Genomic DNA, 17,422 nt, shown 5'->3' with positions numbered 1-17,422 from the left:
TTCATCTTGTATCAACAGAAATAGCAGCCGTAAATATCCCAACATTTCTCGCCTGTCTGTTTCCTGATCACCTTGTTTACAGCAGAGGAAGGTGATGAAATGTAACGACAGGACTCCCGACATACACACTGTTATCTGCAAGTCATAGGGCAGCACTGTCCTCATTTTATCTTATGTAGACTGCTAGCAGTGAGGTTATCAGCAATTTCTGATATAAACTTTAAATTCACTTCACATTTTACTTTACCCAAGTGCTAGTTACTATCAGAATATTCAATTTAATATATTAGCTAAATCCTAGTACTAGTCCCTAATCTGTGTTTATGATCAAGTGGCATATTTGGCATTTTATATTAATGATTAGAGCAAAAGAGAAGGCATAGACTGTATAGAAAAGATGGATGTAACTTTGAGGTCTGAAGTCTGAAACCAAAGTACAATTGACTTAAACCTGCTTTCTTTATAATGGCCAGTAGGGGGCCACATTTGTTGTTGCAAAAAAACCTTGCAGAAAATTCTTCAACTAGTAGTTTCAATTCTTATTAAATACAAAATTAGTTACATTCATTTGATAATGTTGTCATCAACGTCATGTGCCACCTATAGGTTGTATTAATGGGACTTATAGGCAGCACGGAGGTGCAGTAGTTAGCAATGTCACTTCCCAAAAAGAGAAGCTCCACCAATCAGTGGAATTACTGACTCTAAGAGATATTGTGAGGCTGAGGATTCCTTCTTGGAACGGTTATGCCCAGGACCTAGTAGCTGTATGACCTTTCTGCGTGGAGTTTGGATGTTCTCCCTGAGCCTGAGACTCTCCACAGGTTGTCTAGCCTCCTCCCACAGTCCAAACACATACAATGTAATGTTAGTCAGTGAGTCTAAAGTGACAACTGGTTAGCCATTTATGTGATATTTGGTTAAAATCTGGTGCAAAGGTCACAGAACTCTTGGACTGAAAACTTGGACTGTCTTCAAAAATTTCTCTGAGACTAAATGAACTCGTACATCTGATGAAGACTGTGGATATATGGCAATGAAAGGGGATTCAGTATGTGGAAGACTGTTATGAAAATGGACATTTTGTGTCCTTTGAACAATTGAAGAGCAAATGCAATCTCCCCAACAAGCATTGTGATCTTTTTTAGAGCAAGCACAGGCCCTCAAATTGCTATCCGATTGTTCAGTCTGACGTCACTAGCCGTGTCTGGGTCTAAACTCCGCTGCAGGTCCATATATCAAACGATCACTATGGCATTACTGAGAGTTGAAAAACTGTTTAAAGTCTTTCATCTTTAATAAAATGATCAGCGTTCTGCTCTACCAGGTGTAACAATTGAGTTTAACATCCAGGCATCCATGAAAACGGAATTTATGACATTTAACGGAGTTAGAAGTTAGCAGGGAGTTAGCTCGCTAGCTTCTATCTAAATACAATATAGCATGTCCTGACTGCGGGGTTTTGGAAACAAATTAAAACGTATAACTCTGTTATCACTTCCAGCATAAATGAAGACAGAAAACTTCTGTGTGCAGTGACGTTTGTAGGGTTACTGAAGTTGGGCTAGCTGGTATATAATGATGTGCTATGTGACCGCTAGCGACACAGCTATGTTAGCATAATATAAACAAGCTAACTTTTTTTCCACTCGATAAAAGTTAACGTGAGTGTTGTCGGTGGTCAGGAACAAATGTAATCGCATGGCAGGATGCTGTAAAAGGACCAAACTTCAGCCAGGAGAACAACTGAGATAATCCATCCACAATACGTGGTTAGTTATTCATATACTGCTGCATGGGCTGGGCTGTAGTTACATCCTAAGGTTTTAAAAACTGAGCTTAAATAAATGATTAGTGGTAATAAAAGCCGAGGGAGGTCAACAGGGATCACTGACTGTTTTAGGAGCTTTTTGAGATCAAATAGAAGAAAATACATAACATTAAACATGTTAACAACAAAAAAGCCGTATTAAACGCAGACTACTTTAAACCCGGAAGTAGGATTAGACGCGTCATCACTGAACAATCGGATAACTGATGCAGAGACTTGTTCATCACAATACAGGGCAAAATGTATTTCTAAAGCATGATCTGTGTTACAGAATCAGAGTCCAAAGCCAGCTTTGCAAAAATCAAGAGTGAATATATATACTTATGAACACTTCGGGTCAGATTTATGCTATAATAGTTTGTCAGCTACAGTTAATTCCAAATGCAGACTTGCCTTTATCAGCTCACCTCACTCCACAGAAATTACATAAATCCAAACCTAAATTTCCAGATATGTATTTTAAGTGTGGTTGACAAGCTACATTAGTCTGTTTTGTATTGGAGCATTCTGGAGAGTCTAAATAAAGATTTTAATAAGATAAACGGTAGCTTAAGGCTAGATCAGTCCTGATGCTGGAAATATAACAACAGAAGTCATCCAGTGTGCTAACATATACATGTTTAGATTGCGTAAGAATCATATTATTTTGAATAAATATAAATAACATGACGCTAAGCTTTGGCCAATGAATGTGAGCTAACAACAACAAGGTCGCGGGTATGGCTGCGACCGTAGGATAGGAAAAAACCCTAATATGAAGGTATTTTACTGTGCATTTTACAGTAATGTTCTGTTCTTCTAGAATATCATTAAAGTTACGTAAATAGACTTTGACTTCACATTTTGAATGTAAATTAACGTTAAATCACTGTAATGTAATACAACATAATTGTCTTGATCAGAGGTGGAAAGAGTACTCAAAATTTGTACTCAAGTACAAGTACTGTTACACTGGTTAAATTGTACTCAATTACAAGTAAAAGTACTGGTGTTAAAAAAATACTTGAGTAAAAGTACAAAGTACTGTTCTCAAAAACTACTCAGAGTATTAATTACTTTTTAACAGACTGATGTTTTATTCTGTTGTCAATAGCAGGCATTCAACTCGATTCACCAGTATAAATATTTATGTTCAAAGCACATTTTTCAGATGAACAAGGTATAGAAAGGTAACTTGTTTTGTAAATAAATGTAGATATAAAAGAAGGAATTTTGTTTGTTAAAACAATGACAAAAATGTTTCTGAACATGCGTAGAACCATTTAAACTATTCCCCATACACTGAACAACAGGCAGGTAAGTGTCTTAATCTCTTAGCATTTCTTTCACACTTTACTTTCTGAACCTTTTGTTCAGTTTCAGCAAGAGCTGGTTTTCTAAATTAACAGAGGTAATCCGACTTCGTTTGGCAGTGAAGAGTAGACCAGCACAGCTAAAAAGTCGTTCACACGCAGCAGAAGCAGGCAGAGCTGTGTTCAGTTTAAGAGAGAGGTTTTTGATGGCTGAGAAGGAGTGCAGCAGCTCCATGGTGTCTGTGGCACAAGCAAGATAACCATCAAGCTCAACTGCACTTTGCAGCCTTCTGGAGATTGGTCTGGAGAAGAATTCATCTTCATCAGATGACTCTCTTTGCTGATCCTCACTCTCATGCTCTGTCGTTTCAAGATGTTGTTTGATGTATGTCAAGGCTGTAATTGCAAGTAGATAACACAATTTTGTTATTTAAATTTCAGTGATTATTCCTGAACACAAATTTAAAATCGGCAAATTCTCAAAAAGGATTGTTTAGTATTCAGGACAGACCATCAATAACTTACAATGTATTAGGTGAAATACTCACTTAAGCATGTGTTCAAATGTAAAAATACACAAAAATGGGATCACATGATCACTCCTTGAATCGCTACCTTATCGTGGTGGAGGGGTTTGTGTGTCACAGGGATCCCAGGGGCTATGTTGTCTGGGGGCTTTTGCCCCCTGGTAGGGTCTCCCATGGCAAATTTGCCCTGGGTGAGGGACCAGACAAAGAGCGATTCATAAGACCCTTATGAAAAGGACATCGGGGGAACAGTTTACCCTGCCCGGGATAGGGTTACCGGGGCCCCGCCCTGGAGCCAGGCCCGGGGAGGGTGCCCGAGGGCGAGCGTCTGGTGGCCGGGCCTTAGTCCATGGGGCCCGGCCGGGCACAGCCCGAAGAGGAGACATGGGCCCATCCTCCCGCAGGCCCACCACCCGCAGGAGGCGCCATAGGGGTCGGGTGCATTGTGTGCCAGGTGGCGGCCAGGAGCGGAGGCCCTGGCGGACTGACCCCCGGCTGCCAAGACTGGCAATAGGGACATGGAATGTCACCTCTCTGGTGGGGAAGGAGCCTGAGTTATCAGAATCAGAATCAGAATACTTTATTCATCCCGAGGGAAATTAGGGGTTACAGCAGGCAGCACGCTAATGGCGCATGCGCACTCACAAAGGAACCTTCTGACCAACTTTACACAAACATCACATTGGGCAGACATGTCAGAAGGTAGGCTGATAGGAAAAAAACAACAAAAATACACTACATGAGGTAAGAGGAGGAGAAAAAAAACTCCACTCAGACTGAGCTCCTAGTGGGAGAACAGTTTGATAAAAGAAAAAACACCTCAGCACAAAAGCACATGACTATCAATACACCATAGAAACACGAGACAAGCAACAGGGGCGGGTAAAGGGTAAGAGAGAGCCGGCGTAGACAGCGCATCCGGTCCTGCAGCATCTGTGCTGGTCCAGTTGACTGCTATCATCCCCGGTAGGGCACAAGCACCGAAGACGTTGGAAAGGGAGGGGGATGAGTGAGTGCTTATCAGTGTAAGTGTGTGTGTGTGCGTGTCCATAGTTTAGCTGAGACAGTGTCCTTCGGCCTATCAGGCTAAGTAAACAGTCCTCCAGCCAATCCAGGTGTCCTTCATGGGGCGGGAAGAATAGTCATCACACAGTCGTTATCAGGGAGTTGTTTTGGTGGGCTCCAGCCTTGGGCCTGCAGCTGGAGCCGTGGTGTCCAAATGTTGAATATTGTTGATTTCTCCTTTGTGAGCAGCTCGAATTCTAGCACTCCGAGGCTGGTCTCTCGATCTCCCGTTGAAGAGCTGCGAGCCTCCCCATGATGGTATCAAACTTCTGTTCCGTGGTGTTGTCAGTCTTTTGATTCTGAGACCTCACAACTGCAGTGATCCGTTCCGCGATGTTTTCCAACTGTCGCTCAAGGGTCTCATTTTGAGCAGGCCTCTCTCTGATGTTTCCCCTCATACGCTCAATGGTGTTGTTTTGAGCCTTCACAGCAGCTGTAAACGTCTCCAAGGTGTTGACCATATTACGTTCGTTGTGAGAGGTCGCACCTCGTCCCGTCGCTTCGAATCCAGCGGGCAGCCTTGTGGGGGTTTGAACAGCCGGTTCCGCTTTCTTATTTCTCTGATAAACCAGGGCTAAGCCAACGCCGATCAGCATGAACCCTGTTATCATGGTTCCGAATAGGTAGATATCTTCAGCGTCCTCGATCGACAGTCCCGCCAGGCACACGGTCCTCCAGTTCTGCCACCCGTCCATCGTGTAACCGGCAGGGAAAGTCCCTCCAGGGCACTCAGGCTCTCCCGAGCCCCGACTTCTCGTTGAGAAAAGGGTGTCAATAGCACTCAGAGACCAGTTGATCAAATCCATAATTCTCTTTTAGGTTTAGAGAACGACAGTGAGAGACTGTTCCAGGGAAAGTAAATTCACACAAGACAAGACAAGGACATAGAGGCGAAGCAGGGAAGATAAGGGTGAGGAGGAGAGGAGAAAGTGCGACCGCCTTCGCTGAGAGCTCAAGACAAAGTGCGTGAGGTTGAGAGGTACCGGCTAGATATAGTCGGGCTCACCTCTACACATGGCTTGGGCTCTGGAACCAGTCTCCTGGAGAGGGGCTGGACTCTGTCTCAGTCTGGAGTTGCCCCTGGTGAGAGGCGGCGGGCTGGGGTGGGTATCCTAATATCCCCTCGGCTTGCTGCCGGTACGTTGGGGTTTTTCCCGGTGGACGAGAGGGTTTGTTCCCTGCGCCTTAGGGTCGGGGAACGGGTCCTGATTGTCATCTGCGCTTATGCGCCGAGTGGCAGTTCAGAGTACCCAGCCTTCTTAGAGTCCCTGGGGGGGGGGGGGGGGGGGGGGGGGGTGCTGGAGGGTGCTCCACCTGGAGACTCTGTTGTCCTGCTGGGAGACTTCAATGCTCACGTGGGTGACGACAGCGAGACCTGGAGGGGCGTGATTGGGAGGAACGGCCTCCCTGATCTGAACCCGAGCGGTGCTCTGTTATTGGACTTCTGTGCTAATCACAGTTTGGCCATAACGAACACCCTGTTCGAACATAAGAGTGTCCATAAGTGCACGTGGCACCAGGATGCTCTAGGCCGTAGGTCGATGATCGATTTTGTAATCGTATCAGCAGACCTGCGACTAGGGCTGGGCCATATTATACCGTTCACGGTAATACCGGTATAATGTTAGGCAACGATAGGAAAATGAAATATCGCGATAGAATGGGAGTAAAACGCGCATGCGCAGTGCCTTTGTTTTCATACGCACATGGCCGATTGTTGAGTGAAACAGATGAACCAGAATTGGTTTGTAAAAATGGTGCAACTTCCGTGATGTGGAACTGGTTTGGTGTTTGTCCGTCAGATACACGACAAAGCACATTTTTTTGCAGAACATGCAAGCGGCCGTTGTTATTGTCATATTTGTCGGACTAAGATGCTCTTAAATCTGGGAGTAATCTGGGTCCTAAACTCCGTATGCTTCAGGTCAAACAACACTGCAGCATCACTTAGAGTTAAAAACTGTCTAAATTCTTTCATCTTTAATAAAACGATCAGCATTGCTGCTTTACCAGGTGTAACTATGAAGTTTAACTTCCAGGCATCCATGAAAACTAAAGTTATTACATTTAACGGAGTTAGACGTTAGCAGGAAGCTAGCGGAAGTTAGCTCGCTAGTTTCGCTAGTTACCTAAGCATGATATAGCATGTTTTGACTGAGAGATTTCTGAAAAAAATCAAACGTACAGTTCTGCTATCACTTCCAACATAAATGAAGACAGGAAACTAAACAGCAGTGACGTTTGTAGGGTTACTGAAGTTGGGCTAGCTGGTATATAATGATGTGCTACGTGATCGCTAGCGACACAGCTATGTTAGCATAACATAAACAGTGAAGCTGGAGGACGAACACTAACACTTTTCCACTTATAAAAGTTAACGTGAAGGTTCTTCATGGTTAGAGACAAATGCAATCGCATGGCAGGATGTTGTAAACGGACCAAACTTCAGTCAGGAGAACAACTGAGATAATCCATCCACAATATGAGGTTAGTCATTAATAGACTGCAACAACATGGGAATAGAGCAGCTGCCAGAGAATTCAACATTAATGAATCAATGGTACAGAAGTGGAGGAAGCAAGAAGAATGAGTTTAATAAAGTTTGATTTATCTGACTGCTTTGTTTCGCTTAATGTGCCTTATAATCCCGTGCACCTTATGGTCTGAAAAATACATACTGCACACTGCAGTTTAATGTTGCAAAGCACCTCTTTTTAACTTCAGTGGATATTATACATGGTTATGCTCAGGATATGTCAGCCCATTTCTACTGGAAATGCCTTTTGGTTAAACTTTCAGCAAGGAATTTGCATTTGCACTGTTACATTTTTATAAAGCTTTAATGTACATAAAAACCAGCTTCTTGTTTAAGTGAAAATAAATGGAAGGTTGTCTTTTTGCGCTAGTAATGTTGTGGAGTTGTATTTTGTCTCGCATCAATTATATCGTCGGTTATATCGTTATCGCAAATTTTCAAATATATATCGTGATAAATATTTTTGGCCATATCGCCCTGCTCTACCTGCGACCATATGTTCTGGACACTCGGGTAAAGAGAGGGGCTGAGCTGTCAACTGATCACCACTTGGTGGTGAGTTGGATCAGGTGGCGGGGGAAGACGCTGGACAGACCTGGTGCACCTAAACGCGTAGTGAGGGTGTGCTGGGAACGTCTAGCAGAGGCCCCAGTCCACGAGATCTTCAACGCACACCTCCGGCAGAGCTTCAACAGCATTCCGAGGGAGACTGGGGACATTGAGTCCGAATGGACCATGTTCAGCGTCTCCATTGCCGAAGCTGCTGCATTGAGCTGCGGCCGCAAGGTGGTTGGTGCCTGCCGTGGTGGTAATCCCCGAACCAAATGGTGGACACCAGAGGTGAAGGGAGCCACCAGGCTGAAGAAGGAGTCCTATCGGGCTTGGTTAGCCTGTGGGACTCCGGAGGCAGCCGACAGGTATCGACAGGCCAAGCGGAATGCGGCTCGGGCAGTGGCTGAAGCAAAAACTCGGGTGTGGGAGGAGTTCGGAGAGGCCATGGAAAAAGACTTTCGGGCTGCCTCGAAGAGATTCTGGCAAACCGTCAGACGTCTCAGGAGGGGAAAGCGGTGCTCTACCTGCACTGTGTATAGTGCTGGCGGAGCGCTGCTGACGTCGACTGAGAAAATTGTCAGGCGGTGGAAGGAATACTTCGAGGACCTCCTTAATCCCACTGACACGTCTTCCGAGGAGGAAGCAGAGTCTGGGGATGAGGGGAATGACCCGCCAATTTCCGGGGGCGAGGTCACTGAGGCAGTTAAACAACTCCTTGGTGGCAGAGCCCCTGGTGTTGATGAGGTCCGCCCCGAGTTCCTGAAGGCTCTGGACGTTGTAGGGCTGTCCTGGTTGACACGCCTCTGCAATGTTGCGTGGAGATCAGGGGCAGTACCTGTGGACTGGCAGACCGGGGTGGTGGTCCCCATCTTCAAGAAAGGGGACCGGAGGGTGTGTTCCAACTACAGGGGGATCACACTCCTCAGCCTCCCTGGGAAAGTCTATGCCAGGGTGCTGGAAAGGAGAGTTCGTCCGTTAGTCGAACCTCGGATACAGGAGGAACAATGCCGTTTTCGTCCTGGTCGCGGAACACTGGACCAGCTCTTTATCCTCTCCAGGATACTTGAGGGTGCATGGGAGTTTGCCCAACCAGTCTACATGTGTTTTGTGGACTTGGAGAAGGCATTCGACCGTGTCCCTCGGGGTGTCCTGTGGGAGGTGTTGCGGGAATATGGGGTGTCTGGCCCATTGCTACGGGCCATTCGATCCCTATACAACCGTTGCAAGAGCTTGGTTCGCATTGCCGGCAATAAGTCGGACTCGTTCCCGGTGGGTGATGGGCTCCGCCAGGGCTGCCCTTTGTCTCCGGTTCTGTTCATAATTTTTATGGACAGGATTTCTAGGCGCAGCCAAGTGGCGGAGGGCTTTCGCTTTGGTGGCCTCAGAATCTCATCTCTGATTTTTGCAGATGATGTGGTTCTGTTGGCTTCATCGGGTGAGGGCCTCCAGCTCGCACTGGAGCGGTTCGCAGTCGAGTGTGAAGCAGCGGGAATGAGGATCAGCACCTCCAAATCTGAGGCCATGGTTCTCAGCCGGAAAAGGGTGGAGTGCCCACTCCGGGTCGGGGATGAGTTCCTGCCCCAAGTGGAGGAGTTCAAGTATCTCGGGGTCTTGTTCGCGAGTGATGGGAGAAGGGAGCCGGAGATCGACAGACGGATTGGGGCTGCAGCTGCAGTAATGCGGACGCTGCACCGGTCCATCGTGGTGAAGAGGGAGCTGAGTGTAAAAGCGAAGCTCTCAATTTACCGGTCGATCTACGTCCCTACCCTCACCTATGGCCACGAGCTGTGGGTAGTGACCGAAAGAACGAGATCGCGGATACAAGCGGCAGAAATGAGCTTCCTCCGAAGGGTGGCTGGCCTCTCCCTTAGAGATAGGGTGAGAAGTTCGGCCATCCGGGAGGGGCTCAGAGTAGAGCAGCTGCTGCTCCACATCGAAAGGAGCCAGCTGAGGTGGTTCGGGCATCTGACAAGGATGCCCCCTGGGCGCCTCCTGGGTGAGGTGTTCCAGGCATGTCCCACCGGGAGGAGGCCCCGGGGCAGACCCAGGACACGCTGGAGAGATTATATCTCTCGGCTGGCCTGGGAACGCCTTGGTATTCCCCCGGATAAGCTGGAGGAGGTGGCTGGGGAGAGGGAGGTCTGGGCCTCTTTGCTTAGGCTGCTGCCCCCGCGACCCGGCCCCGGACAAAGCGGATGAAAATGGATGGATGGATGGATGGGATCACATGAATCCTTACCAGCCTCTGTTACGTCTGCTCTGTCAGTCCAGGAAGTCTTGAACTTGGGTAAGAGGACTGCAGCTGCAGCCAACTCTGGATCCTCCATCATCGCTCCAAAACGCTTTTGAAGGCCATTTTGCAGGGCTCTGATGAGTGGCACGCATGTCTTGCTTGATGTCTCCAGCCTGCTAAGTTTGGACAGTAGTTGTTGGATTACTGGCAGGAGCCATCCCATAAAGGAAGTGGACTCAGACTGAAGGATGTTTGAAGCTTTCACCAGTGGCTTCATGGTGGTACAGTACTCCCTTAGGAATGCAACTTCTGCAGGACTCAACCTGTAACACACAACAACAAAACCCACCATGACTATAATAGGGATCTTCTGATTTAATATTAAGAGTCTGCTCACGTTTTTAACCATACATTAAGGAAAATTCACAAAATTTGAAACCATATTGGTAGGTGTCCAATTTTACTCACATTTTCACCTTGAACTCCTCACAAATGCTCCTGATGGCATCTTCCCCCTTCTCATCAATGATGCGTATTATCCTTTCAATGGCAAGGTAGGTTGAATTCCATCGTGTTGCATTGGGACGAATGATCTGTAGCTCACACTTGTCCTCTACCACTTCATTAGCCAAATGAGATCGGCCAGTTTTGTTCCAAATGGCCTGGCATTTTGCAAAGGTTGCACGGGAGAGCCTCTTGTAGGTGTCATTCATGCTCTCTGCTAGGGCAGCATCAGTTGTTGCCACAAGGTTTAGCAGGTGACATGCACATCGCTGATGAAATTGATGACAAGCTTGTCAACAGTTGCTTGTGGAACATGTTTGTTTGCAGTTCTCAACATCAGGTCTGGTAACTTGGCTTGCGTATTTGCTGAGAGCTTGTTTGGTGTGGCTGTGGTCTTTCGCTGTCGAGATGTTGATGCCACAGTGATATTGTACTGCTCAATCTTCGATGGATGTTTCCTCTGTAGAGATAAATATTATCATACGTCAGGTTCATACATTACTTCATAACATCACTGTGATTAACACTAAAGGAAAACACGTTTTTAAAACATTATTCAACTAGACTTGAGCTAATCTTTGATTGTTGAGCATAGTATAAAAGAGTGGTGAATTGGTCAAATTTTGCAGATATATTGCTGTATTTATTCACAAGTGTAAACCAATTTTGAACGATCATTGCAAAAAACATGAATTTCTGTATACATTCTAAGTTCTGTAATATGTATACTATCTGTAAAAAGAGTATCGACCAATGTATCAGTATCTAAATTTTTAACTCCTTTTTATCAGTATCACCCTAAAGTTTTCAGTATTAGTCGGGTCCTAAAAATACTAAGAGAGCAAAATATGTGTATCTAGCAAATCTAATTTAAGAAAAGGGATCACATACACAAAAATGCTGCCCATACAGCTAACAAATAAAAACAATCCACATTATGTTCTTTAAAAAAAGATATCATATTGGGAAACATATAACCCTACTGATTAAGAGCCATGTCACTATGATAGACCTATATCAGGCCAATGATACTGATCAACTGATCCATCAATCGGGCTCTGGTACATGTCAGCTGAGAGCTGGAAGATTAATTTGAGATGCAGCTCAGCACTGTGTTCAAGTTTTAGTTGTTTTTTTTAAAATATAGGGCAGCTGATTGTAAGCCTGTGAGTTTTAAATGACTACAAGTTTAATTTATTGTAATGACGGTGGTTATCCAAATAATAAGCTAAAACATTCCTACGAATTTAGCTCAATTATGCATGCACACACAAGCACATTAGCTAGCTCCGTCTTATTTTAATATCAGGCTAACCAATGGCGGTGACAATATCTTAGCCAAACTAGTAACCTTAACACACATGAAAAATAAGAAAGCAATATCATACACGTATAGTTGTAAAACCTCTTACCTCAATGTGTTTTTTTAGATTAGACACTGAAGTCTTGTAAGCTGAAATGACTGTAGAGGTCAAACAAAGTTTGCACTGCATCTGGACGCTGTCTCCTTTTCTCCCTCTGTACACGAAAAATTCCTCCAGGTACGGCCACGGGCACGCGTCCTCCGTCTTTTCTACGTCATTTTCATGATTGACAGTGTTGTCCTCTGTCTCCATTTTGGCTTCTTTGTCTCCAAATCTTCCGTCTATAAAGTAGTTTATACTCCACCATTTAGCACCTCTAGACACCTGTGCCTGCTGCTGCAGCGGAGTTTATTCTTTGCTTACGTCTTAAATTGGCGCGGTCTCGATTGCACGGCGTTATTGGCTGCAAAAATGCAGACGAAAGGTTTGAATATTAAGTCAAATTGTGGGCGTACTCAGTAGTGACTTTTGATTTTATAAGTAGCGAAGTAGATTACATGGTGTAAGTTGTACTCAAGTATGAGTAAAATTACACACTTGAAAAATTACTCGTAAAAGTACAAGTACCCAAAAAATTTACTTAATTACAGTAACGTGAGTATTTGTAATTCGTTACTTCCACCCCTGGTCTTGATTATTAAATGTATCTGTCTGTACATATGCATATTTAGATTGTTAAAATACATTCACAAATGTATCATGATTTCACAAATGTATCTGTCCGTTATTTGAAAGATTGAACTGTTGAATTCAAATGTAATGCTATGGAAAAGTATATAACATGATCCCTATGAGCTTGTGTTACATCACATAAGTATTATTATCGTTGCTAGTTAGGTCGTTCGTGGCTCAAGAGTTGGCAGTTCGCCTTGTGATCCGAAGATTGCCGGTTCGCGCCCCGGCTCGGACAATCTCCGTCGTTGTGTCCGTGGTCAGGACTCTTCACCTACCGCCTACTAGTGATGGCCAAAGGGGCCGATGGTGCGATATGGCAGCCTCGCCTCTGTCCCAGGGCATGCAATCAATTGTTATTTAAATTAACTGTATATTTCTGTACATTTACGTATTATGATTCATATTGCCACATTCAGTGACCTTGTTTATAGGTAATTTCATTGTTTGATCATGTAAAAATGTTCCTAATTTAATGTCTAAAAGCACTTGGAAAAGGCAGAATCCCATGTCAAATTAGCGCAACAAACTCTATTTTCATTACTGAAAATGACCGTATTTTTATGGGACAGTTATTTTCTGTTATTTCATGGTCGTATTTTGGCGCCCCAGCTGCCGGAATATTACTGTTGTTTTAGGATGGTTTTTTTTAACAGTGATAGGGTAGTTGAGTCTTTGCACTTTTGTTCCATGCTACGCACAAGACCTTTTGATGCAGGCAACTGCAAGCGACAAATAAAGGCATTCATTCATTCATCTCTGCTTAGCATTTTGTTACATTTCATGATGCTGGGGAAAACTGAGTGTCCCCATCTCCACTTCTTCCATTAAATAAATGGCAGATACCAGACACAAGAGTTTCCTCTGTTTAGGGTAAATCTAATTGGATGTGAATGGATTACTTTGTGCTATGCAGCCTTCCTTTGTGATATATTCTGATTTATACCGTTCTACTCACATACCGCAGAGGAGGTCACATATCTATGAAGCCAGTATCTGAGCAAAGTGAAGGCTATATTTAATCCTTCTGACAGGGATATTCCCATCTCCTTTTTGCTATATTTTATATTTTACGGCCTCATCTACATTGTCAGTGCTCAGGGATTTGCATAAACCAGCTTGCATAGGCAAGCAGTTGGAGGTCTAATGCATGATGTATTCTCTCACCTCTTTGGAAGGCTGTGATAAAACGTGCAACTGAAAATGGATAGGACAGGAAGGGAAAATGAAGAGGATATATTTGGGTGGCAGTGTGGTGCTGGGTTTCTCTCAGGAGAACGAAAAGCCATCAGTGGAGAATTTGAGAATGCACTGTTTTATGTCACATGAATATGCAGAACATTATGAGGTTCCCTATATCAGCATATTCCAGGAAGACAACTTTTCCCAAGGTAGATGATTTTGAGTCCGACACATTCTGGGGAATGACTTATTAGCTTTATGAGTGAAATTAAAAAGCACAGGTGAAGATGAGTAGCCACGAACCACAGAAATAGAAAAAACTGAGATTTACAGCAATCTTCAGCGTCACAGGAGCAGCAACAGACCAGCTGAGGCTTAACATTTGAATAAATCCAAGAAATGTGAATCCTATACCCCCCATAATGCAACAGCAGTCACTGCTTTTCTTTAGATGACTTTGCCAGATGTCTATTTAACGCTTGCTAAGAAGATACCACCCTCTCCCCCTAAATTTGGCTAAAAAGTGAAGGAAAATTGTTGCCTCCTCAACACCTCTGCAAACTCCTTTGACAATTTATGGATTAGAACTCGGAATCTTCTTGCTATGCAGCAGCAGTACTAACCATTGTGTCATCACTAGTATATGGGAACAGTATGTTTTGATTGTCCACGGGGCCATACAAATAATATCACCAGGCAACACACAATGAGAAGACCTACCATCCCAGGAGAGACAAGAGTTTTGTAGTTATGTAAGCACATAAGTGGAACTCCCACATACATTTTCCCCAGAAATATTTATTAAATCACAGCATTTCTGTCTGTCTAACTAATTTAAAAAATTCTCAGCAGTAAGTGGGCATAATTTTATCCTCCAGTGCATTTGATCTGCCACTCATTTTTGAAAGTTCCAACTCCGAACCCAGTTTAAACTGATTTTAGCCCTGATGTTTATACAGTAGACCATTTTGACAACTGGTCAGCAGAAACTGGCTCAGTGGTTTACTGAACCGTTTTCTGAGGTTGAGTCGTTAATTCGGGCTCCATCATTCTTTATGATCAACATGCTTGATTTGGCTAAGAATTTACACCAAATGCCCTTCCTAATACAACACTCCCCATTTACCCTGGCTTAGGACTGGCACTAGGAGTTCACTGGCTTGTTGCCCTCCTGTTCTTGGGTTTATCAGAAGATGGATACACTGTAGTCATAAATGGATGGTTGGTGGTAAGAGGCTTGTCCAGAAAATTTCACCAAAAACTCAACATGGTGCTAAACTGGATGACATCACTGTATTCATCTTTTATACACAGTGTATAATAGCAGTAGAACTTGTGCATTGTCAGAAACACTGGTGTTAAGGAAAGATATGCTGTTCAACATCATTACCTTTTAAAAGTCTAGAGACCTCAACTGTGGACTTGTAAGAAAAGTCCCCAAGTTCATATGTGAAAACTGATTGCTATTACACAGCTATAGCATTGCTTATACTACTCTATTAACGCCACTGTATAATTTAGTTCATCTTTATCAAACTATTAATCCTTAATTAGCAGAAAAGTATAACATAAAGAGAAACAGAAGTACGAGGATGCATTTTTAATTTGGTTCATTATCGATTTTATGTAAAAAAAAAACAAAACAAAAAAAACAAAAAACCTTTGTGCAGCAGAAGTAGGTTACCCCCTTTGTTTAGAGGCTACGGTGTCATCACGCGTCAGGACATGCACTCTGGCTTCTCTGAAATCACTTATATGTTAATTTACCTGCTCCACAGAAAATGTTGTCATAAGATCATTCTTCAGTATTATTCACAGTTTTAACTTTAACAATTGCTGTTTCATATCAGTTATACACAGATCTCTTTTTAAAGAAAAAAGGAAAGAAAGAGGAAAACAACAAAGATGGGATATTAGACCAAAGCTAATATCCCACAGCTTACCAGAGTCACACCGACCCCTCTGGATTAAAAACACTGGGGAGGTCTCTCCGAGCTCGGCTCTCCTGTTCTTGGCTCTCAGGCGGCAGATGCTGGGGTACGTCCTGCCGTCGCTGCCACACACCGGGCCGGAGGAGGCACACATGCACAGGCTCTGCAACCCTCCGGCTTTCCCCGGGCCTGAGTCGCACCGCAGCCCGTTACCGCAGGACAGGTGGCCGCTGCTGCGCTTCCCGCACGCTTCACCTTCCCCGGCCGCACACACCACGCAGCAGCCGCAGGCGTCCTTTACCTGGCGTGCGGTGGGGCAGGACACTGAGAGGTGGCACACACCTGTAGGCAGGTTTGTCTTTCTCTTAGCAGGCCTGTATGGACTGCAGAGAACACAAGCGTGAGGTAAGCGAGGCTCTTCATCGTGTGAAGAATCAGTTTGCAGCAGTCTCTGTGCTCTTAAAGAGGCTGCAGGTGTAATGCACCTAAACGGAGCTGGTCTTCTTACAGCCCCCAACACTGATGGCAGTGAGGTTCGAGTTGCAGCATGTTGCTCCTGGCTTCTACTTCGTATTGCTGCATGCTGTATCACATTAAAGGACAATGGAATGCAGCTGCAGCACGGTTCATGGTACATGTACGCGGCTTTTGTGTGAGAAAGCAAGGGTGGTGTAGGGCCTCCAATTAATGGAGATAAAAATGCATATGATGATAAATGTTTTTTGTCTTTAGTCTGTGGTGTATAATTAGAGTGCAGGATTTTAATACTGCAGCGAGCCAGAAGGCCGAACAGATCAGAACTCACAATTACAAGTAAATGCATCATTTAATCATTTGTTTTATCACTTGTCACACTTTCCATGTCAATGTGTGTATCCTGGGAATTTTTAACAGTGAACATTAAACTGCAGCATGTGGACGCTTTAAGGCTATAGTCCCCAAAATTTGTGTATTTTTTAAAAATGGATTTTTCTTAAGGTCCACGTGAAAAACACACAAAAGTAATGACATGCACAGTCAAAAGCACGCCAGAGCAACAGGTGGTGTAACCCTAGTCACTGTCTAAGTAAGTAATGTTTATTTATTGAGCGCTTTGCACAGACATAAAGTCAGAAAGCGGCGTACAACAAAGGTAAAAACTAGGAATAATCGCAAACACAGTTAATAGCAATACAAACAATGTTCAAATGAAATAACAACAATAAAAAATAAAAATAATAACCAGATAATAAAAAACAGATCAAGTAATGATAATAAAAGAATCTCAACAGAAGGCCAGAGTTCACAGAGTCAGTTGAATGTAGCAGGAGAAGTAGACTGATCCAAAGTCCCGGTGCCACAGACCTGTTTACCCCTAGTCTTTAAAATTTGTATGAGGAACAACTAATAGATTTTGAGCCCGTGAACAAAGGCTGCGGACAGCAGTGTATTAAACAAGCTTTTGAAATAAGCAGTCTGGATTGTGTCCATTTAGTGCTCTGTGTGTAAGTATGAGAATTTTAAAACAAATTCTGAGGTCAGTTGGAAGCCAGTGTAAAAATATTTAATAGGATTAATGTGAGCTTGAACACTAGAACATGTAAGAAGTCTGCATTTTCCACTTTCATTTTGAAAAATATCTCTGTCCACATAAAAACACAGAAAATTGAAACAAGAAGTCAAGAGCAACAGGTATCCGGTTGTTCAGTGATGACGCGACGAATCCTACTTCCGGGTCTAAAGTAGTCTGTGTT

General features: G+C 44.0%; 2 protein-coding genes and 1 pseudogene across 3 annotated transcripts in view; all 3 read right to left on the bottom strand.

The window, feature by feature from the left end:
* Positions 1-16,112, bottom strand: part of LOC146696522 (serine protease HTRA1-like) — a 31,700-nt pseudogene extending 15,588 nt beyond the window's left edge. Inside the window, exon 1 of the transcript XR_014923073.1 lies at positions 15,702-16,112. The product of XR_014923073.1 is annotated as a serine protease HTRA1-like (transcript). The remainder of the gene's footprint in view (positions 1-15,701) is intronic.
* Positions 3,149-10,779, bottom strand: LOC146696523 (uncharacterized). The gene is made up of 3 exons (XM_085474643.1): positions 10,505-10,779; positions 10,043-10,359; positions 3,149-3,519 (listed from the first exon to the last, which is right to left on the bottom strand). The coding sequence occupies exons 1-3, from the start codon at positions 10,747-10,749 to the stop codon at positions 3,164-3,166; spliced, it is 918 nt and encodes a 305-aa protein (XP_085330769.1). The 5' UTR covers positions 10,750-10,779; the 3' UTR covers positions 3,149-3,163.
* On the bottom strand, positions 4,634-5,665 carry LOC146696524 (uncharacterized). The gene has a single exon (XM_085474642.1). It carries the CDS (start codon positions 5,519-5,521, stop codon positions 4,913-4,915), a length of 609 nt encoding a protein of 202 aa, XP_085330768.1. The 5' UTR covers positions 5,522-5,665; the 3' UTR covers positions 4,634-4,912.
* Positions 16,113-17,422: the final 1,310 nt, after the last annotated feature.

The sequence above is a fragment of the Copadichromis virginalis genome, linkage group LG12 (genome assembly GCF_057382275.1).
Source record: "Copadichromis virginalis isolate Kocher_CV1m ecotype Utaka linkage group LG12, C_Virginalis_male_GT1.1, whole genome shotgun sequence".
Taxonomy (NCBI): domain Eukaryota; kingdom Metazoa; phylum Chordata; class Actinopteri; order Cichliformes; family Cichlidae; genus Copadichromis; species Copadichromis virginalis.
Note: the sequence above shows the minus strand (reverse complement) of the source record. Positions and strands in the feature narration are given on the sequence as shown.

What these genes read in the sequence shown, in the direction of transcription:
- LOC146696524 (XM_085474642.1), bottom strand. Translation starts at nt 5,521, where the DNA reads ATGGATTTGATCAACTGGTCTCTGAGTGCTATTGACACCCTTTTCTCA.
- LOC146696523 (XM_085474643.1), bottom strand. Translation starts at nt 10,749, where the DNA reads ATGAATGACACCTACAAGAGGCTCTCCCGTGCAACCTTTGCAAAATGC. An exon ending in GAGGAGTTCAAGGTGAAAAT is followed by an intron (nt 10,360 to 10,504) that starts GTGAGTAAAATT and finishes TGTGTGTTACAG; the next exon opens with GTTGAGTCCTGCAGAAGTTG. An exon ending in AGCAGACGTAACAGAGGCTG is followed by an intron (nt 3,520 to 10,042) that starts GTAAGGATTCAT and finishes TTGCAATTACAG; the next exon opens with CCTTGACATACATCAAACAA.